Source organism: Coturnix japonica, chromosome 8 (genome assembly GCF_001577835.2).
Source record: "Coturnix japonica isolate 7356 chromosome 8, Coturnix japonica 2.1, whole genome shotgun sequence".
Taxonomy (NCBI): Eukaryota; Metazoa; Chordata; class Aves; order Galliformes; family Phasianidae; genus Coturnix; species Coturnix japonica.
In genome coordinates this window covers 21,307,844-21,324,802 of record NC_029523.1, presented here as the reverse complement: position 1 = coordinate 21,324,802, position 16,959 = coordinate 21,307,844, and the positions used below count along the sequence as shown (strand labels likewise).

Sequence of the window (16,959 nt, the reverse complement as noted above, 5' to 3'; positions counted from 1 at the left end):
ACTGATGTCGATGCAGGAAGCACAACAGCATACAGTTTATTCTTGTGAAGCTTTTATTGATTCTATTTTAAAAGGAAGGCTCTGATGAAAGCAGTAAGAGGCGTTTAATTTGCAAGTATTTCTACACAGTTTTTTTTTCTGAAATGCAAATGCTTTTCTGTCCCTCTCTGTTACTGCATCTTAAACTTTAAGATCTTCTGATTCAGAGGCAGTTACTGAAAAACAAAAGCATAATATTATCATTTTTGCTGTTCAGCTGGGTGAGGCTGACTACTTTCTTGCTTTACACCTTGACTTTGCATCTTTCTCAAGTATGATGTGCTTTTAAAAGTATTTTAGTGTATCCTCAAGATCTTCAACCCAGATTTCAATCTTGAGAGTGACCGGATCTTGAAAAAGTGCTGATGTGAACTGAAGCTTCCCCTGTTTTTGGACTCTGAATGAGTCTCACGGGTTCATGCAAATCATGATTAATTTTGAGGCCTCAGGTTATCCATAAGAGGTGCGTGTATTCAGTAGCTGATAATCTCTAATTTCAAAACAGATGTGTTTCTTGTTTCTTTTTTTTTTTCTTTTCTGGAAGAAGTGATCTATTTACTCTCCATTCTGACCCATCCATTTTCTCCCTTACATCGGTGACAGATTATACACATTTCTTCTGGTCAGGATTTACAATTTCGCCTGTCTCTGTGACACCATTACCACAGCACCATTTAGCTTTTTGTTGGCTTTCTGCCATCCCTGCAACCTTTTTTCTGCTGCTTTTTTCCTGCTGCTTTTCAGGAATTTGTTTTCACAAGACATCTGCAGACAAGCCTTTTCTGGATCTTGTAATCCTGCGTGCTTTAATAAAGGCCTCTTGTTTCAGGGGAGGAGGATTTTACAGAAACTATTCCAAATATCTGAAATGACTACTGGATGAAGATGCTTGCCTTTAAAACAGGGCATCTTGAATGCCTTTGTTCTCACATTCATGTGGAGAGTTTGGATGTTGTTGGCCAGGTTTCTCTGCTCAAGGCGGTCAGCCTGTGTTTCTTCACCTGACAGATTTCTCTTTTTACACTGCAGCTCATCTCTTGCCCAAGAACTGCTTTTGTTCTGGGGGTATAAGGACTGCTATTCGTTCAGGTGCTACTGAGAGGGATAAAAACACCAAATACACTGACCGACTGGGAGATGTAGGCTGTGATTACTCAAGGCTGATCTTTTAGTTTCAGAAATCTGTTCCAGCTCTTTTCTCTTTTTAACCTGTCAGACACACGCTTGATCCCTTGACCGTATTTCTGATCAACTTTCTCCTAAGTGTTCTTATATAGATTATGAAAGATGATTTCGCTGTCCCAACTCTAACAATTTTAGACCCAAGGCTCAATTCACTGGTCAGTGACTGCTAGCATTTCCCATTTTTCTGCCAGGTTTCTGGCTTGTTCCTGCTGGACTATAACTGATTTCTTGATCTCACTGCCATGTACCTCATGATGTACATGGATGCTTCCAGCATTGGAGACTTCCTGTTTGTCTCAAGTAATGGATGTTTATTGTAATTGGTAGGAATAGTCTCATGGACTCTCATGGAAGCTTATTCCAAAGGGATATTGGATTATTTCCTAAACCTTAGAGTGCAGAGCTCTCAGCTATCTCAGCTACTAAGTATGTCGTTGTCATTTCAGCTCATTACCCATTAGGAGAGGCGAGGAAGATTACTGCTCAAAGATAAATAACTGTCCTTTCTGCTAAAAAAAAAAGTATTTTGAAGTATGTTAAAAATAAAGATTGGGTATAACTTTCTTGTTATAAGGCAATGGTAAGGAAGATTATACAGGAGCAATTCATTACTCTTTGCCTTTCAAGCACTTGAAAGCAAAACAGAGCTGAAAATATTTCTTTGGGAGATACTGAAATACCTCATTAGATCTTTCTTTTTATTGGCTATTGAAGTGATAATTCTGTAACAGGAAAGAAAGCAAGGGTAAATTCTGCTTTGATTTATAAAAATGTGTTAATTTGAGCTGAATGGATTTTTTCTGATGTTAATATTTGTCATCTGTGACTATCATTTTGTAATACATAGTTTCTAGTTTTAGTTTAGAGGAAAGGTAATTCTGATGGGGACTTTGTTAGATCTCTGCAGCATGGCAGGCATTTTTGGTGAAAAAAGTATCTGCGTTTCTAATAACCTGTAATTTAAGAAATTTTGCTCATTAAGTGGAATAGTCTTCACTGTTTGCTGGACAGTTCTGTGGATGCGTGTAGAGCTAAGTTTGAAGAATGAGAAGAGAATAATGTATGTTTGTAACCTTCTTTATTTCAGTGCAATGGCAGGTTTGTACAGAAGAATAGTGAAAGTGGCCAGGAAAGCTTCAGTTTAGGTTTTTCCTACGTGGGCCTTATTTTCAGTTGTTCCACAAATGCCAAGCTTGGTAAATACTGAAAACTACAGAGGAGGTAACTCCCCATTGTGTGTTGATCAAACACTAATGAATTTGCACTTTATTCAGAAATTATTAAGCCCTGCTTTCATGAGCTGGATTTTGACATTCCAGCAGCGTGTGGTTTCTGTGTTACTCAACCTAGACTAGTCCCTAGGAATGCTACCATTGCATCTGTATAGGACTGAGTTGTGGTGTCATCTGAATAGTACAGACCTCAGAATACAGGTAGGTGATCTTAGCATTGTTTTGTTTTAGATTTCTGCCAGTTGTTGCTGTCTCACGCAGGTACTGAAAGATTTCTGCGTTATCTTCCTTGTCAAAACATTCCCACTAATAGAAGTGTCATTTAAATAACCTGAAAGTTAGCAGGGGATGAGAATGGATGGCAGTGTACACCTTCTTAAGAAACTGAATAGATATTCTGAACTTTTCTCTTGAATATTCACAACTAAAAGTTGAATCTGGTGAAAGAACTTGTAAAACTTACCCCATTATGAAAAATATTCTTTTCATGAAGTCTTTTCTGTGGCTTTGTCATCTTGTCTGTCATAAATGCAGCCCAAGCATGTACGTGAAGCAGATTTTGGCTGGAATGTGCCGTTATGTCTTGGCTGAAAAGGATAGATTTAGCAAAGCACATCTTCTGTTCTTCATAAAATGGATGCTGCTTATAGAGAAAGCGTTCTCATTGGAAAGGGATCCAGCTTATCTGTCTCTGGATTGTGTTATCTGCTGGTTTTATACAACTTGTGTCATTGGCTTTGTTTCTCCTTTTCTGCGGAAGTATTTCCTTCACCTTCCTGAGTTCAATTCAGTCTTCAGGTTTTTCCAGTGTTGCTCTCAGCTTACTCTGCTTAACAGTGTCCCAATACCTTTGTTACCTGACATTGTCACTTAGAGAGTAAGAGTTGTAAGTAACTCTTTTAAGCATGGTTTCAACAGCTTGAATCTTATTCACTCTTTATATTTTTCTACACTACTAATGTGTGCAACTCCTGTACACATACCACTAGTTCAAGTGATTAATCTAAAGAAATAAGAGCCAGAGAAGGGTCTTTGCTTACATAGCACCTCTTCTTTTCAACTCTATTCTGTTTTTTGAGGGAATATGCTTAAACATATTTTTGTTTGTTTCATTCATAATATTTTTATCACAAAAGGAAAAAAAAAACAACTATGGCTTCTTTCAGGAGAGGTAAAAATCTACATTCAGATTGTACCTTTGCCCAATTCATTTTGTTAACAGAATCTCATCTTTGTTTCACCCTTACTGTCTTTAACTTTTTAGAATTCTGGTGAAGCTCAATTTTCACCTTATCATGGAAGAGGAAGACAAGAGTGTAGTTGAGAAATATGTACAGATGTTAATGATAATGATTCTTGTCCCTTTTTCTCAAAACTCTTTAATGTTTTCACCTGTGCTGCCACTGCTATTGAAGTGCAGTCTGTGTCAATAAAAAGAAACGAGAGAGGCAGAGGTCTGTATGTATATTTTTATATAGTTTTAGTTCCTTTGTTTAAAAAGAAAAAAAAAAAAGCATATCTATTATCTCATCATTTTTTATCTTCTTGTTTTATTGATTTGTGTTTATTAAAAACCTCCTTCGTGTTGACTTTGAACACAAATGAAGGTCTGGCTTTTCTAAGATGTTACAACAAACTTCTGACAGCTTTAAAATGGTTTCCAGTGCAATTCTGTTTCTGACACAGGTACAAGGAAACACTCCTTAAAAGAAGTAAATTATTGTTATTCTATAACATGTCGTGGGGAATATATAATTTTTTGTATGTTTTAAATGAAAGACTTGTTAAGTAAATCAGGGTTGGGTGCTTTTCTTTTTTTTTTTTTTTTGTGTGTGCGTGGAAGATTCCATAGTTAAAGATGTTAACCAGCAATTTCTTGCTTCTATAGCACAACATAGTTCAGAGCTGAGATTAGAGAAACCCTGTAGAGTGGCTAATACTTGAGGGCATCCCCAGCTAGAAAAGTATGTGAATTTAGGCATGGGAGGAAGGAAGGATCTGCTTTAAATTTAGTGTAGGGTCACTGAATCTTAATGATAGATTAAACAAGGGAGGTGGAATAATGAATAGGGGTATGCAATGTGTAGCACTAATACCAGAAGTCCATGGTTTTCACTGGTTATTTAATGTCTTTTCCCATATGTTTCTGAATAGAGCAGGTTATGGTAGGGATGAGCTAAGGAATAGCTTTGTTAGTGAATTGCTAAATAGGCTGAATTCTCCTTTAAAAATTGTGTATGTATGTAGGTGAGGTGCTTTATGTGCATGTATCTTAAACCTAGCGATGTTAGTAACTACCTTTGTAACTTGTGTGTATAGTGAATTTCTTAAAAACACACTCTGCAGATTGTCTGCGTAGTTTTATTTTCCAGTGTGAAGCTAACAGTCACTACTTGCTTAATGCAGAGGTGAATTTCAGATTCTTTGTAGATACTGTTGATATGAAGAAAAGCTCAATGAGAGGTGATGATTTGGTAGATGTGAAAATGAGATGGAGGAAATACCAAGCAATTTTTTTTTAATAAGAAGCTGCCTAACAGCTCAGCAAACCTTGTTTTATAATTAGTTGAACGTGATCTTAAACTAATAGCAATATAATATCTATGGAAACTCAACCACATTTAAGGAAAATCATTAGATTTTTATACTTACGGTGACTGAGAAAGATCCATGGTACACTTTAGTGTTGAGTTCATACTGAGTTCTCACAACTAAGTACCTCTAGTCTAGGTGAACCTATCAGATCAATTGTTGAGTTATTAGTGGGTTTTTGTATAACTCATGTTCCCTTTTATGTAGTGAAAGATACCAGCAGGTCTCAGAGAAAACGTGCCCTGCATATCATTTCTCCTTTGGGTTACAAATGGATTTGTAAGCTGACTGGAGGGAGCAGTATAAGTCAAACCAGTAGCTTTGTCCTGTCATTCTATCTGTACAGTATTGGTAACATTAGTATAATGTGTGAGACTACTCAGATCTGTACCAAAGGACTGCAGAGAGAGCCTGCCCATCTCTATTAAGCAGCAGGCTGGTTGTGATGTTTAAATGCATAAGTAGGGGGAAGAAAGAGGTAAAGAACTGAAGTCAGGGAAGTATTGGAGGATTTCTCTGCATCATAGTACTATGCAACTCTACAGCAGTGGTGCTTGTGCTTCACGAGATTTATAGATTTTATACTGTCTAGTAATAGTAAAATATACTCTCAAAAGAGTATTTGTCAATTGTCTAGAAATAAGACAAAAGATACTGGACAAAATATTGACTTTTATTATCTGCTTCATAAGCTAAAGCTGTTCAGCTTACCACTTAAAATAATGATCATCGTGGAAGCACATTTCAATAGGAGTGGAAGAAGACAGCTTTAGTTAACTAAACACGTTAAGAAGCATAAGTCTAGGTATCATAAGCTGAGAATTTTGGAGGGAAGTCTAGGACTGAGCCTTACAGAATTGAAGTTAAAAGAAATTTTTAAGAGGGAAAGTTGGTTTTTTTTCAATATAAATGATCAGTGTTATTCATGCAATTAAATGCATTAAAACCTGAGCATCTAACTTCCATTCTCCTTTAAAATGGCCATTTATTTTACCATTTATTGATATGACTGATTACTTTTGAAACCCATGAAAATGCACAAACAGGGAAGTGATGAAAGAGCAAGATATGTATTTATCGTGCCTTAGCTGTCACAAGCCAGTTTCTTTTGAAATGAAGGTGAGGATGTTTGTCATCAAATAAATTCATCTAAATTCATCTTTTGTTCAGAACATGACAGCCGTGAAAACATAACAGATCTACTCTCCACTGCAAGAATCACATCCACTCTCTCTCACTTCTAGTGATAATTCATGCCCTACAGATAATCTTTAAGGTCCTCATGAATGGGAACCTGACTATATAAAATATCTGTTTACTATGTTAGACATCAGTAAGACGATTATTTCCTTATGGAAAAAAATGGAAACAACGCAGCCAGAATAAGACGTGAAGGAAAGTATAGCACAGACTTTTCCTCAAGAGTTCACACAATAATTCCTGACAAAGGAAGTGAAAGAGATTGAAAGACAGGAGCTGCAAAATAATGCTTGTTTGCACAGTAGTCTGAATATATGCACATATGATGTGGACAAGCTGGGATCAAACCGATGTAATGTGCAGATTTTTTCTTACTTCCTAACCTTTGTATTTTACCATTATCTGGTAGTGGCTGTGGCTTTTGGCCCTGGTACTTCTCAGAGATGTTGGGATTCAGAGAAAGTATATTTATTAGTTTAAATATTGTTTTCATGCAAGTTTTAAGTAGCTTGAGTTACAGATTTTACTCTTGGCCATGTCCTGAGCTTCACGAGCAGTAAGTGTCAAGGCATATTTTTCTCAGTTACTGATTTAATCACTGAGGTAATCTATTAGGATTACAGATTATCTTCTAGGTATGCGATCCATGTATGCAGTTATTTGTCCCTTGTCTCCCCATGATTTCTTTCGTCAGGTTAGCCCAGGTGCAAACTGTTAACCTAGTGCAATCTGTTGTATTTAGTGGACCAGCTGTTTCAACTAGTGGCTTTCTTTTGACTTTATTTTAACCTCCAAATACACAGAACTGGTCTTAAATAATTATGTTTTTCTAGTTTGAAGCGGTCTTTTAGTCAGCTTTTCACTGCTCCTTCCTAATGATATCCTCATTCAGTTGGTTTGTTTTTATTTGACATATGGTACAACAAGGCCTTCCAAAAGATAACCCATGTAACGTTCCTACCATGCTTCATAAAGCAATCTGAAATCTACTGAAAAGTGGTAATTAACAGTGATGTTTTTTACAGCAAAACAAATGCCTATCCTGGCAAGTGTGAGGTTTGTGTAAGTATGGACCTCCACAGTTTGTCTCGCTGTTTTTAAAGGTATCTTAAATGTTCATTTTGAGTAGGAATAAAGTACCTGATATTTGGCAATTTATCAACATTTTAGGGCATTAAAGCAGATGGAATTGGGATTGTAGCATTAACAATTTGTTTTGGAAACTTTCCTGTGGCAAATGAATACTCTTCCTTAATGGAACAGTATTAAAAATTGTATTTGCTCTTTATTTTATTCTTTATTTCAGGTGCATTCTCAAAGAGTAGTTGCCTCTTGTAGTGATCTGATAAAAGATAATTTATTATCACTTGCCTGTTGTCTTTTATTGTGTGCACAAAGGTCAGTTAGAAGTATCCACTGGGCAGTACTGTTTCATTCATACTACTAAGTATTTTTTCTCAAATGACCTTTTCTGCTGAGTGGAGGAACAAACTGGGACTTCAGAATGTGTCTCTGCCTTGTCAGTGCACTCTATTTAAACAAACAAAAACAAAGCAAGCCCAAAACTTCAGGTATTGTCACCAGTTTCATATTGTTAGCAGAAGTCTTTAAGGCATTTTCCAATCAATTCATAAAATTGTTTTGTCAGTAAGTCTTTGTTGTTTGCTCGCTTTTAACCCTAATCACATCTTCCTTTCAATCTCTAATAGTCACAGCTAGCTCATAGTCTTAATTCTTTCATACCCTTTTTCCACCTCATGCATGTGCTGCTAAAAGGATTTGTTGTTCTTGTTGCTTTTTTAATACTCATGTATTTTGCCTCCATTTCTCAAGAATGTGTTTTTCCTTCTTCTGTAGAAATTTGTTTCTTCTTTTAACCTTCTATTTAAAAAAAAAATACAAAGGGTCATGTGTTTTTAAGTTCAGAGGGGATTATCACAATTAGGTCTCCTAGGCACTACAAGTAATGAATAATAATAATTACGTAGGCTGAAGCTTTGTGTAGTGCAGGCCAGATCAGTAACTTCTGCATCAAGTTCAGAGGATTGTAACTTGCATTTACCTGTGATGCCCTTGTTATACTTGTACCTTGATACTTGTGATGCCTTGACATCTAGTTTTAGGTATTTAAGGACAGATGTCAGCAAAGAGGCATTTTACCTCACAGAATGAAAACGTGCATGTATTCTGGCAGAAGGCTGTGGAATTGAGAAATAAAACAACATTTTTAATAGAGTCAAGTGCCTGTATATGGAATTTGAGATTCTCTTCATGTAGATAAGTAGTTGTGACTGCAGTATACTACCACAGATCTCACTGTGCATGATTTGATCGTTCTCTTCTTTAAAATTTAGCAAGCTTTTTCTTTTTTTTAATAACATCTCTAAAATTGTTTTACCATATCATACATACCATACATATTTGATGTTGAGTGGAAATTTAATGTCTAATATTCACCCTCAGTAGATATTACAGGGAAGAGATGAAATGAGAGCAAGATATAGCTCAAGATAGCAACATCTGCTATTTGCTGCGGCTGAGGAAGAGGGCAGAACCAAAGTAGTGCCGAAAAGTAGTATCTGAGCTTGAGGAGCTCAGATTGAGTGGTGGAGAATACCTTAAGCATAAAGAAATATATATAAATAAGTGTTGTGGTTCACAAATACATCTCAGTGATGATCTAAAGGAAGCAGGTAATCTCCCTCTGACAGTGTCTGCCAGCTGTAGATAGACTGTCACCAAGTAGCATAGAAAGAGAAACAAACAAACAAACAACTGTTTATTTTGGACATTAGGACATGTAAAATATTCCTGACAATCAGTGGTAAAATTTATCTACGTCAATCACTTTTCTAGGTACTGAAATTAAAGATCTAGAAAAATTAAAAAAAGAAAACACATTCAGTGGTTTTTGCTTAGTGTCTAATGTGACTTAATTGTCTTTGTTTGAACTCTTATCAGCAAAATGTCATAAGCATCACATGCTTTTTTTTCCAGGCCTAAGTTAATTTGAAGGGTTATGTAATGAATTCAGCAAACCTTCTAATGAAGATGTTGACACAATATTTGCTGAGTACTACAGTACAGCACAACCCATTTTCAGCAGTAGTTTAAACTGGATTTATGTTGTTATGAATGCTGTTCAGTAAACTCTGGCGTGAAATTTGGCTTTCCTGTACATAAACGTGTTTAATTATAGGAAGGTGGTACACGAAAAGCTAGCAGAAAATTTTCTAGTGATTTTGTTACAACTTGCTGATGAGTTCTGCTTTGTATATGACTCCTGTTAATCAATTAGATAATCCTGATCATCAATTAGAGAGTGTGTTGCAGTATAACTCAGAAGCGCTGAATCAGGCCTGGCTGACAGGCTTGGGCTGAAGGGGACATCTACATTTGGTATCGATTTAAAAATATTTACATTAGAAATAGATATGTTTTTCCTTTACAACAGAGTGAACTGAGCAAATGCGCAAATGCAAATAGTTGTTTCAGTACAGTGAATCTTCCCTGGAGAGTGTCAGTGCTGTGCAATTCTTGAGAAGCAGACACCATGTTAAAAATAGCCTGCATGGGACATCTTAATTCCCTCATTGTGGGCATTGCATGATTTAAACCTCACTCATCTGTTAGAGACCAGTTATTATTGATATTTCCAATCGACTGCTGGCTGTTTTTTTTTTTTTTCCTGATGAGATGTAGACTTTTCTTTGCTTTGAGAAGTCTAAAAAGTACTTTTTTCTCTCCTAACTTCTTCTGTTTCTGTCCCACTTCTTGACCACTCCCAGACAGTAGCTTGTGGCAGAGAAATTCATCTCTATTCTTACATCTTTGTATATCTGATATTTTTTTGGCAGTCCATAGCTAATGGAAATGACCATTTTATCTGACCCATCTGCTCAGAGCTATTGGTAACATCACCATCCTTTCAGATTCACTGCTTTATCCCCTTTGGCACTTCTGTATGTGTCGGCATTTCCCATGAGCTGCTGCCCGCTGTCTGTTAGTGGAACTTCTGTCTCTTCTTCGTCTTTCCTCTGCAGTTTTGATGATTATCACTTCAGCTGTATTTGCTTCCTTTCTTTCTGTCTTTCTTCAGCGAAGAGCTTTTACTTACTCTGTATTTCTGCCTGGTACTGCCCTGTCCGTATCTTTATTGTGCCTTGAAAATTGTGCTTGCTTGTCTTGACTAATTCTCAATTACAATGTCAAAGTCAAGATTCTGGCTTTGCCATCAGTGCCCCATGCAACCTTGCTCTGTCTGCGTCTGATCTCATTTCTCTGTGTCCCCCAACTCACATTCCAAATTCCTCACAGTCCTCTGACTTTATTGCTCCTTTTGTCTGCCTTTCATGCACTCATTTTTGCACTGTCTTTCATGCTGCCTATGTGCCTGGAACAGTCTTTAGCATCTCAGCCAATTTACAGCTTTGCATAAATTATATTTAATAATAAGACTAACAAAAGTTCATTATCTACATTATTTCAATTAACTTTGTACCTGCATGAGCAGAAAACAGCCTGAGGGAAACTACTGTTGAACTTTGTTGTGATTCTTTGTTGTGATTTGTTTTGCTTCAGAGATACAGATTCAGGCACGACGCTTCTTTGATTCAGCATAATATTTTAATTACAATAAAATTTGGTAGATGTTGGATTTCTTGGCAGTAAATTTCAGATTTCTCCAGCTCAGAATTATGATCATCATCTCATTACTTGGTATGGAATTCTTGCGCTGTGATTACATTTTACTGCATTTTATCCTTACTAATATGGATGTGGAAGGGCTTTGAATGTTGCAGTATTTTCATCTCTGCAAGGCTATCTCCTGTGATTAACTCCAATTTAAAGCAACATTCTCACCTACAAAAACAGTGAAAGATAAGAAAGTAAGACTGCCTGTATCTGGGACTTTTTGTCTGCTTTGATATGCAGGGTTTTAGAACGGTTTTCAATGTGCTAACTTTGTTCCAGCACCAGAGAAAATGAGTGAAGGCAAAATTTCATGTGCTTCTCCAGCGTTTGGTTCAGCTGCAATGCAAGGGCATTCTGCAGCAATTACACATTTCTAAGTTAAAATGCATGCAGATTTATTTATTTATTGTTTAAACGGTTGTATTGATACTGTTCACAGCTGAATGGAGGAGCCAAGTAAATGTGCCTCTAATTTGTTTCTCAATGATTTGGTATATTCCAGAGATTATAATCTGAAGGGTGGCTGCCATAGCGATATGCCAGTCTCCATGGTGTCTCCACGTTATGTAAAGAAATTCTGGGCTACACAAAGACAATGCTGCCAATTAGTATTTCTAGCTGATCAAAGGTGGGGGACCAAAAAGTTTGCCAATAAATGTAGCTCAGTGGAAAGCACGTGAAGTTAGTTAGCTTTACACAGTTATACAGATTTCAGTCCTTGTGTCAGCATCATGAGAACTTTAAACACGAATTTAACAGATGCTAAATGCAAACTGATAGTTTTTCTGCTGTGTGAACAGCATTGCCGTAGGTTTTTGTTTTGCTGATTTGCTGGAAAAGTGATTTATGGTTCTGCTTAGAATGAATCATGAGAGCATTTTCCTCCTTACATAATATTTAAACTGAAACAATTAATGAAGGAAGTTTCTGTAATTAATCAGTAAGTATTCCTAGTCTCTAAATGTTTTCCACTCTGCTTTCTTGATACTGTTTTAATTATCTAATAAACCTAAAATGAAATCATTATTTTAACAAAAACTTATTTTATCTTGAATAATTGCTGGTGGCTTGTTGTTTGAAAGAGGGCTTCTTTGGCATGAATTCAGAATCCAGTTGCGATCTTAACTCGAGTGGTTTGTTTAACCAAACATTACTCTGATGAGTTTTACATGGTCCCCTACCCGGCCAGGCCTGCCTAGAACAACTCGTTTATTCTGCGACGAGTTGCTCAACAGATGTCATTCTGGTAGAATAATGCAGCAGAATAGTTGTGCGTTGGCTAAAATTACTTCAACTTTGATCACTTTTGTTCAGCACATCAGTCTGGCATTGTGCTTTATACCAACATAACACTTTACCCCAAGCATGCCTTTCAAGCTTAGAATAGCAGAGGAATGTTATTGAATTCAGTGCAGTTACAGATGAGTTAATGAAAGAAGGGAAATAGTGTTTTTTTCATAATGCCTTTCTGTTGTGATTTGGAATTAAAATGGAATTTGAAGAATGTGACTTCTGAGTTATTTATTTTTACTTCTGAAGGCTTTTTGAAAGCAATATAATGCAGTTCTCTTGATCCTATTTCTGTAAATAAATTTCACTTGTTATTTTGAAAGAGCTCTTCTTAGAATTTAATAATGGGAAAATAATAAGACTTTTCTTGATGTGTAATTGGGGAGCATTTATCTCCGTGGCAGTTTATCCACGTAGTACTGAAAAAGAATAAAAAAAAGCAAGAACCATTTTCTGCTGATCACAGCTCAGTACTGTTACATTTTGATGGGATGTCATGGGGTTGGTAGTAGTAGTGACATCTCTTTACCTTAATACCACTGCAGAACAAATGCCGTACAGCCGACTGGCTTCTTGTTGAGAGGCAGTGAAGAAAGGCTGTTTGTTTTGAATAGTAGGAATGAGATCATATACCAAGAGTATTGTCTTTCATAGTTCCATTTTTTGCAAGTGCACATGTGCATGCATACACTTATATACACATATATACCACATACATGCATGGTCAAAATTGATTTGAATAAATGTTTTAAATAATTAAGCTATATTTGTATTTTTTTAAAGCGCGATGTGCTTATTTGAGATTGCACTAATAAAAAATACTCTATAATTACTAATGAATATTTCAATGTTCTCCATCTAAAACAAAATAATGTTCTTATTTTAGGTTTTTATTTAAAATAGAGTTCTAATTTTTTTTCAGTAATTATATGGAGGACCTGAGAATTGGCAATTTGGTGCCTGGCTAAGAGTAGTGCTGTACTCTAAGTTTTCCTTCTGTTTATGCCTTGAACTTTCTCTTTGTTGGTAAACTTGTGCAGCAGGGCCATGAAGAGCCTGTTGAAGAATATTGTCCAAGTCAACATCTGTGACAGCAAATGTATGCTCCCTCTTAGCTTATTTACAGTGATTAGAACAGTTATATTACAGCTTAATGTCTGCACATGTGTCTTCCATCCATTTGTTATCGTGCTTGAACTCTGTGCCAAAAAGAAGAGTGCATGTGGCATTTTCTTCTAAAGATAAAGCAGAGAAAAAGAGAGATGTTACTATTTCATTATGTACGTGTATTTTTAGAAGAATCTTCTGCCAGATGTTGCACATAAATTCTGTATTAAAAAATAAATGCCTATTTAAAGTGAACTTAAAGATGGCATATGGTTTTATTTCTGTATTGTGCTTCAAACTTAATGGCAAGTGACTGATGCAGTAGCTAGGTGCAAAATATGTAAGATAGCTACATAGAGGATGGCCTTATTTTATTGCATCATCTATTTAAGAACAGTGAGTTAGGGTCACACTTATTTCATTATGTGAATGAGGAACTTGAATGCGTGTATCATGGTAGTGTTTTTCATTGTCAAGTGGGGAACAGAACACAACTTCTGACTTCCTGAGTGATTCTGTCCAGTGAAAAATTACAGAAAATGTTAGTAATGTTTATCAAACCTCACATTTTGAAATTGTTTATTGGCCTATTAAAGCCGTGGTTGAGGTCTTTACTTGGAAATGTAAACAGATCTGTAATGATAGATGAGGGCCATGTATTCGTATGTAGCAGCTGTATGATAAACTCTCTCCTTCCTGATAAGCATTGGGTGATGTCATTATTTGTAGCACGTTATACTTTAATAGCTTGATAAAAAGTATTTGTGGAAAAATGAGTTTACATGCTCTTTGTTAATAAGTATTTCAAATGTGTTGCCATTCTTGAAATGTGATTGTTAATTTGTGTTTTCACTTCTAATACCATCACTTTTACTTTTAGATCCCATTTAAGAAATTTATGCAAGAAGAGTTGTATTTCTTTTTGTACGAATTGAGGTGTGAATACAAAAATTTCAGGAGAAAACAGAATGCACTATTGAACTTTAACTGCTGCTTCTATTGCCTTCTCTGTCCCTTAAGTTTGTTCATTACATGGTAGCACTTCTACTGTGAAGAATTTGTATTACAAATTGTTTAGCAGGTTTATCTTGCTTCATTAATAACGTATTCTGAGTGATGTATTACAGATGTTTTTTTCTTTAACATGACTTGTTCAGATGCTTTCAGTAGCTTTGTACTTGAGCTCTATTTACAAAAGGTAATTGCGAAGAACTCAAAGCTTGGAATTATGAAAATGATGCAGCTTGGTTGTATGCTTTTGATTGAGCAAGTTCTGATTTTCTCTCCCAGGTGAAACGGAATGTGTATGACCTAACCAGTATCCCTGTCCGTCACCAGCAGTGGGAGGGTTGGCCTCCTTCTGCCACAGACGACTCTGTAAGTAGCTTTGGTTCTCATTTTGTTTCTCCCTACAAACAGCCATTTTTTCTCATCAAAATCCCATTGTTTCTATTGACCCATATGCAGTAATATGTTATTTATTATACATACTTCAGAGTTTTATCATGGAAAGATTCCCTTTTCCAGTAATACAGTATCTGTATGTTTTGCTCTGTTTTGTCCATTAATTTACGAGTTCTTGCACCTAGCATTCAGCAGGTAGGTTGAAGTCAGTGAAGACTGTCTACTTTGGCTGTTGCAGAACCAGGAAGGATCTGTGTTTCTCAAGATTGCATTTTGAAATAGCAGATATTTTGTATGCAAAGATATTTCTATTTTCAAACATATGTTGCAGGTGCTGGTATCGCTGTTATCTAGAAATGGAGGGTAGTATTAGCTAAGATCAGTTTGTATGCTCACTATATGCAACAGAATGAGCTAGCAGGGAGCTGTCTTTTAGTTTATGAAACTATGGGACTTCAGTACAGAATTATTAGATTCCCTTCATTATGTGGTTGCCCCTACACTGGTATTTTATATCACGTCATTCATTTTTTGTTCATGTTTTTTCCTGGTAGTATATTCCTAATGTCACTTAGTGAAGCTCACCCTAATCTTAAAACAAAAACACCTTAAGCACTGAAATAATCACCTAGCAGTGCTCTGTGTAAGTTTCAAGATGGCCTGAGGAAAAAATATAGAAATAAGTATTTTCTTTCTTTTAATAGATTATATTTATCCTCAGTGCAATACGTTCTGCCTTCTTGTCCCTGTCTACTCCTCTACGTGTAATGGAAGGTTTGCTGTTTGTGATTGCTGCTTTTTTTTTTTTGCATTTGGTCAGGGATTCATGCAAATAATAATTGGGAAAAAAAAGTCTGAATTTTAATATAATTGGAAAAAGCCTGTGGCAGTGTTTGCAGAAACAGTAGTTAAGTTTCTGAGAAGTGAGTTAATCTCTATCCGCGTATTCAAGGGCATATATGAGAGGATAGATATAAGATCTGAAATAACAGCGTGGTGTCATGTGGTAATTACAGTCTTTGAAATTTGGATCCATTTTAACATTTTATTAGTTTACATTAGCCCAGAAAAGAATTGGAAACTCAACCCTTCTAATCCGTTTTCCCACAGCGGCAAGGGGAAAAAAAAATACAGGAGAGCCTTTCTTTGGAGTAGCATAGCTCACATATGCAAAACTCATGAATCTGTTTTAAGTCTGTTTTTACAAGTGACATTGTTGCAGGTGAATTTTTCCCCTTTTCATCTTTAATGAAATTGGTGAATGTTGAGTCATCTGCTCCAAAGCAGGAGAGTCCTCAAAGCTCTCTGCTCGAGTCTGCTGCAGCTGAGACTCGTCAGCTGTGTAAACAGATTGGAATGTGTTACCAACAAAAATATAATTAATTTCTGTCTAAAATTAGAGACCACGGCTTACTATTTATAAAGATTTAATGCTCACAATGACTATCTGAACGCTTTTCCTTTGCAAACTAGAAATAGTAATAATTACTTTATTAATAAGTAATGATCTCTGTATTTCAGTGGCAGATATTTTTTTTAAACACTTTTTCCATCGTTTTTTGTTTGCCGTGTTGTGTAGTACACAGTCGCAATTAAAGAGTTAAAGACTTGATTAAAATACTTTTTCATTTACTTTTGATGCCGCCTAAGAAATACTTTGTAATACCACAGGAGGTTTTTCAGTGCAGTTCTCGTTAACCTTTGGCTTAGCAAACAGGACAACTAAATAGACTTCACATAATTGGATTCCTGTATCATCTCGAGTCTCTCATGAACCTGACAGACTACAGTCTTCTGACATTACCAGGAAATTTACTGGAGTCAATAGTCATTTAAGACATTGTTGCTTCGTCTCCCCTTAGAGTTAAGACATGTTGTATTACCTAATGAAATATGGGATACTGTATGAATTGTCAATAACTCTTTCCAATCATTTTTGCACACGCTCACCCGGGGAATACGTACCAAAATGTCCACAAGTAGGAGAGTGTTTTCATGCTGTGATACTTTAATTGTGAGAAATAAGGAGTACGTAGTCCATGGAAATCTCATTTTGCCGTTCAGCAAGGACACATTTTTAGCTTTCACAGTGCCTGAATAACTTTTAACACCATGAATTATATCTGTTCTGCTCATTAAAGTTCAAACAATGTAAATGTATGAGGTTTAAATAATTCTTCTTGTTTTAAAACAAGTTTACTTAAGTAAAACTTTA

The 16,959-nt window shown here is 36.0% G+C and overlaps 1 protein-coding gene across 3 annotated transcripts in view; it reads left to right on the top strand.

Moving 5' to 3' along the window:
* Positions 1-16,959, top strand: part of FAF1 (Fas associated factor 1) — a 129,810-nt gene that overhangs the window by 49,701 nt on the left and 63,150 nt on the right. For all 3 annotated transcript variants that reach the window (XM_015870465.2, XM_015870466.2, XM_015870467.2), the window contains exon 8: positions 14,631-14,717. In XM_015870465.2, the coding sequence (XP_015725951.1) occupies positions 14,631-14,717 (87 nt within the window). The remainder of the gene's footprint in view (positions 1-14,630; positions 14,718-16,959) is intronic.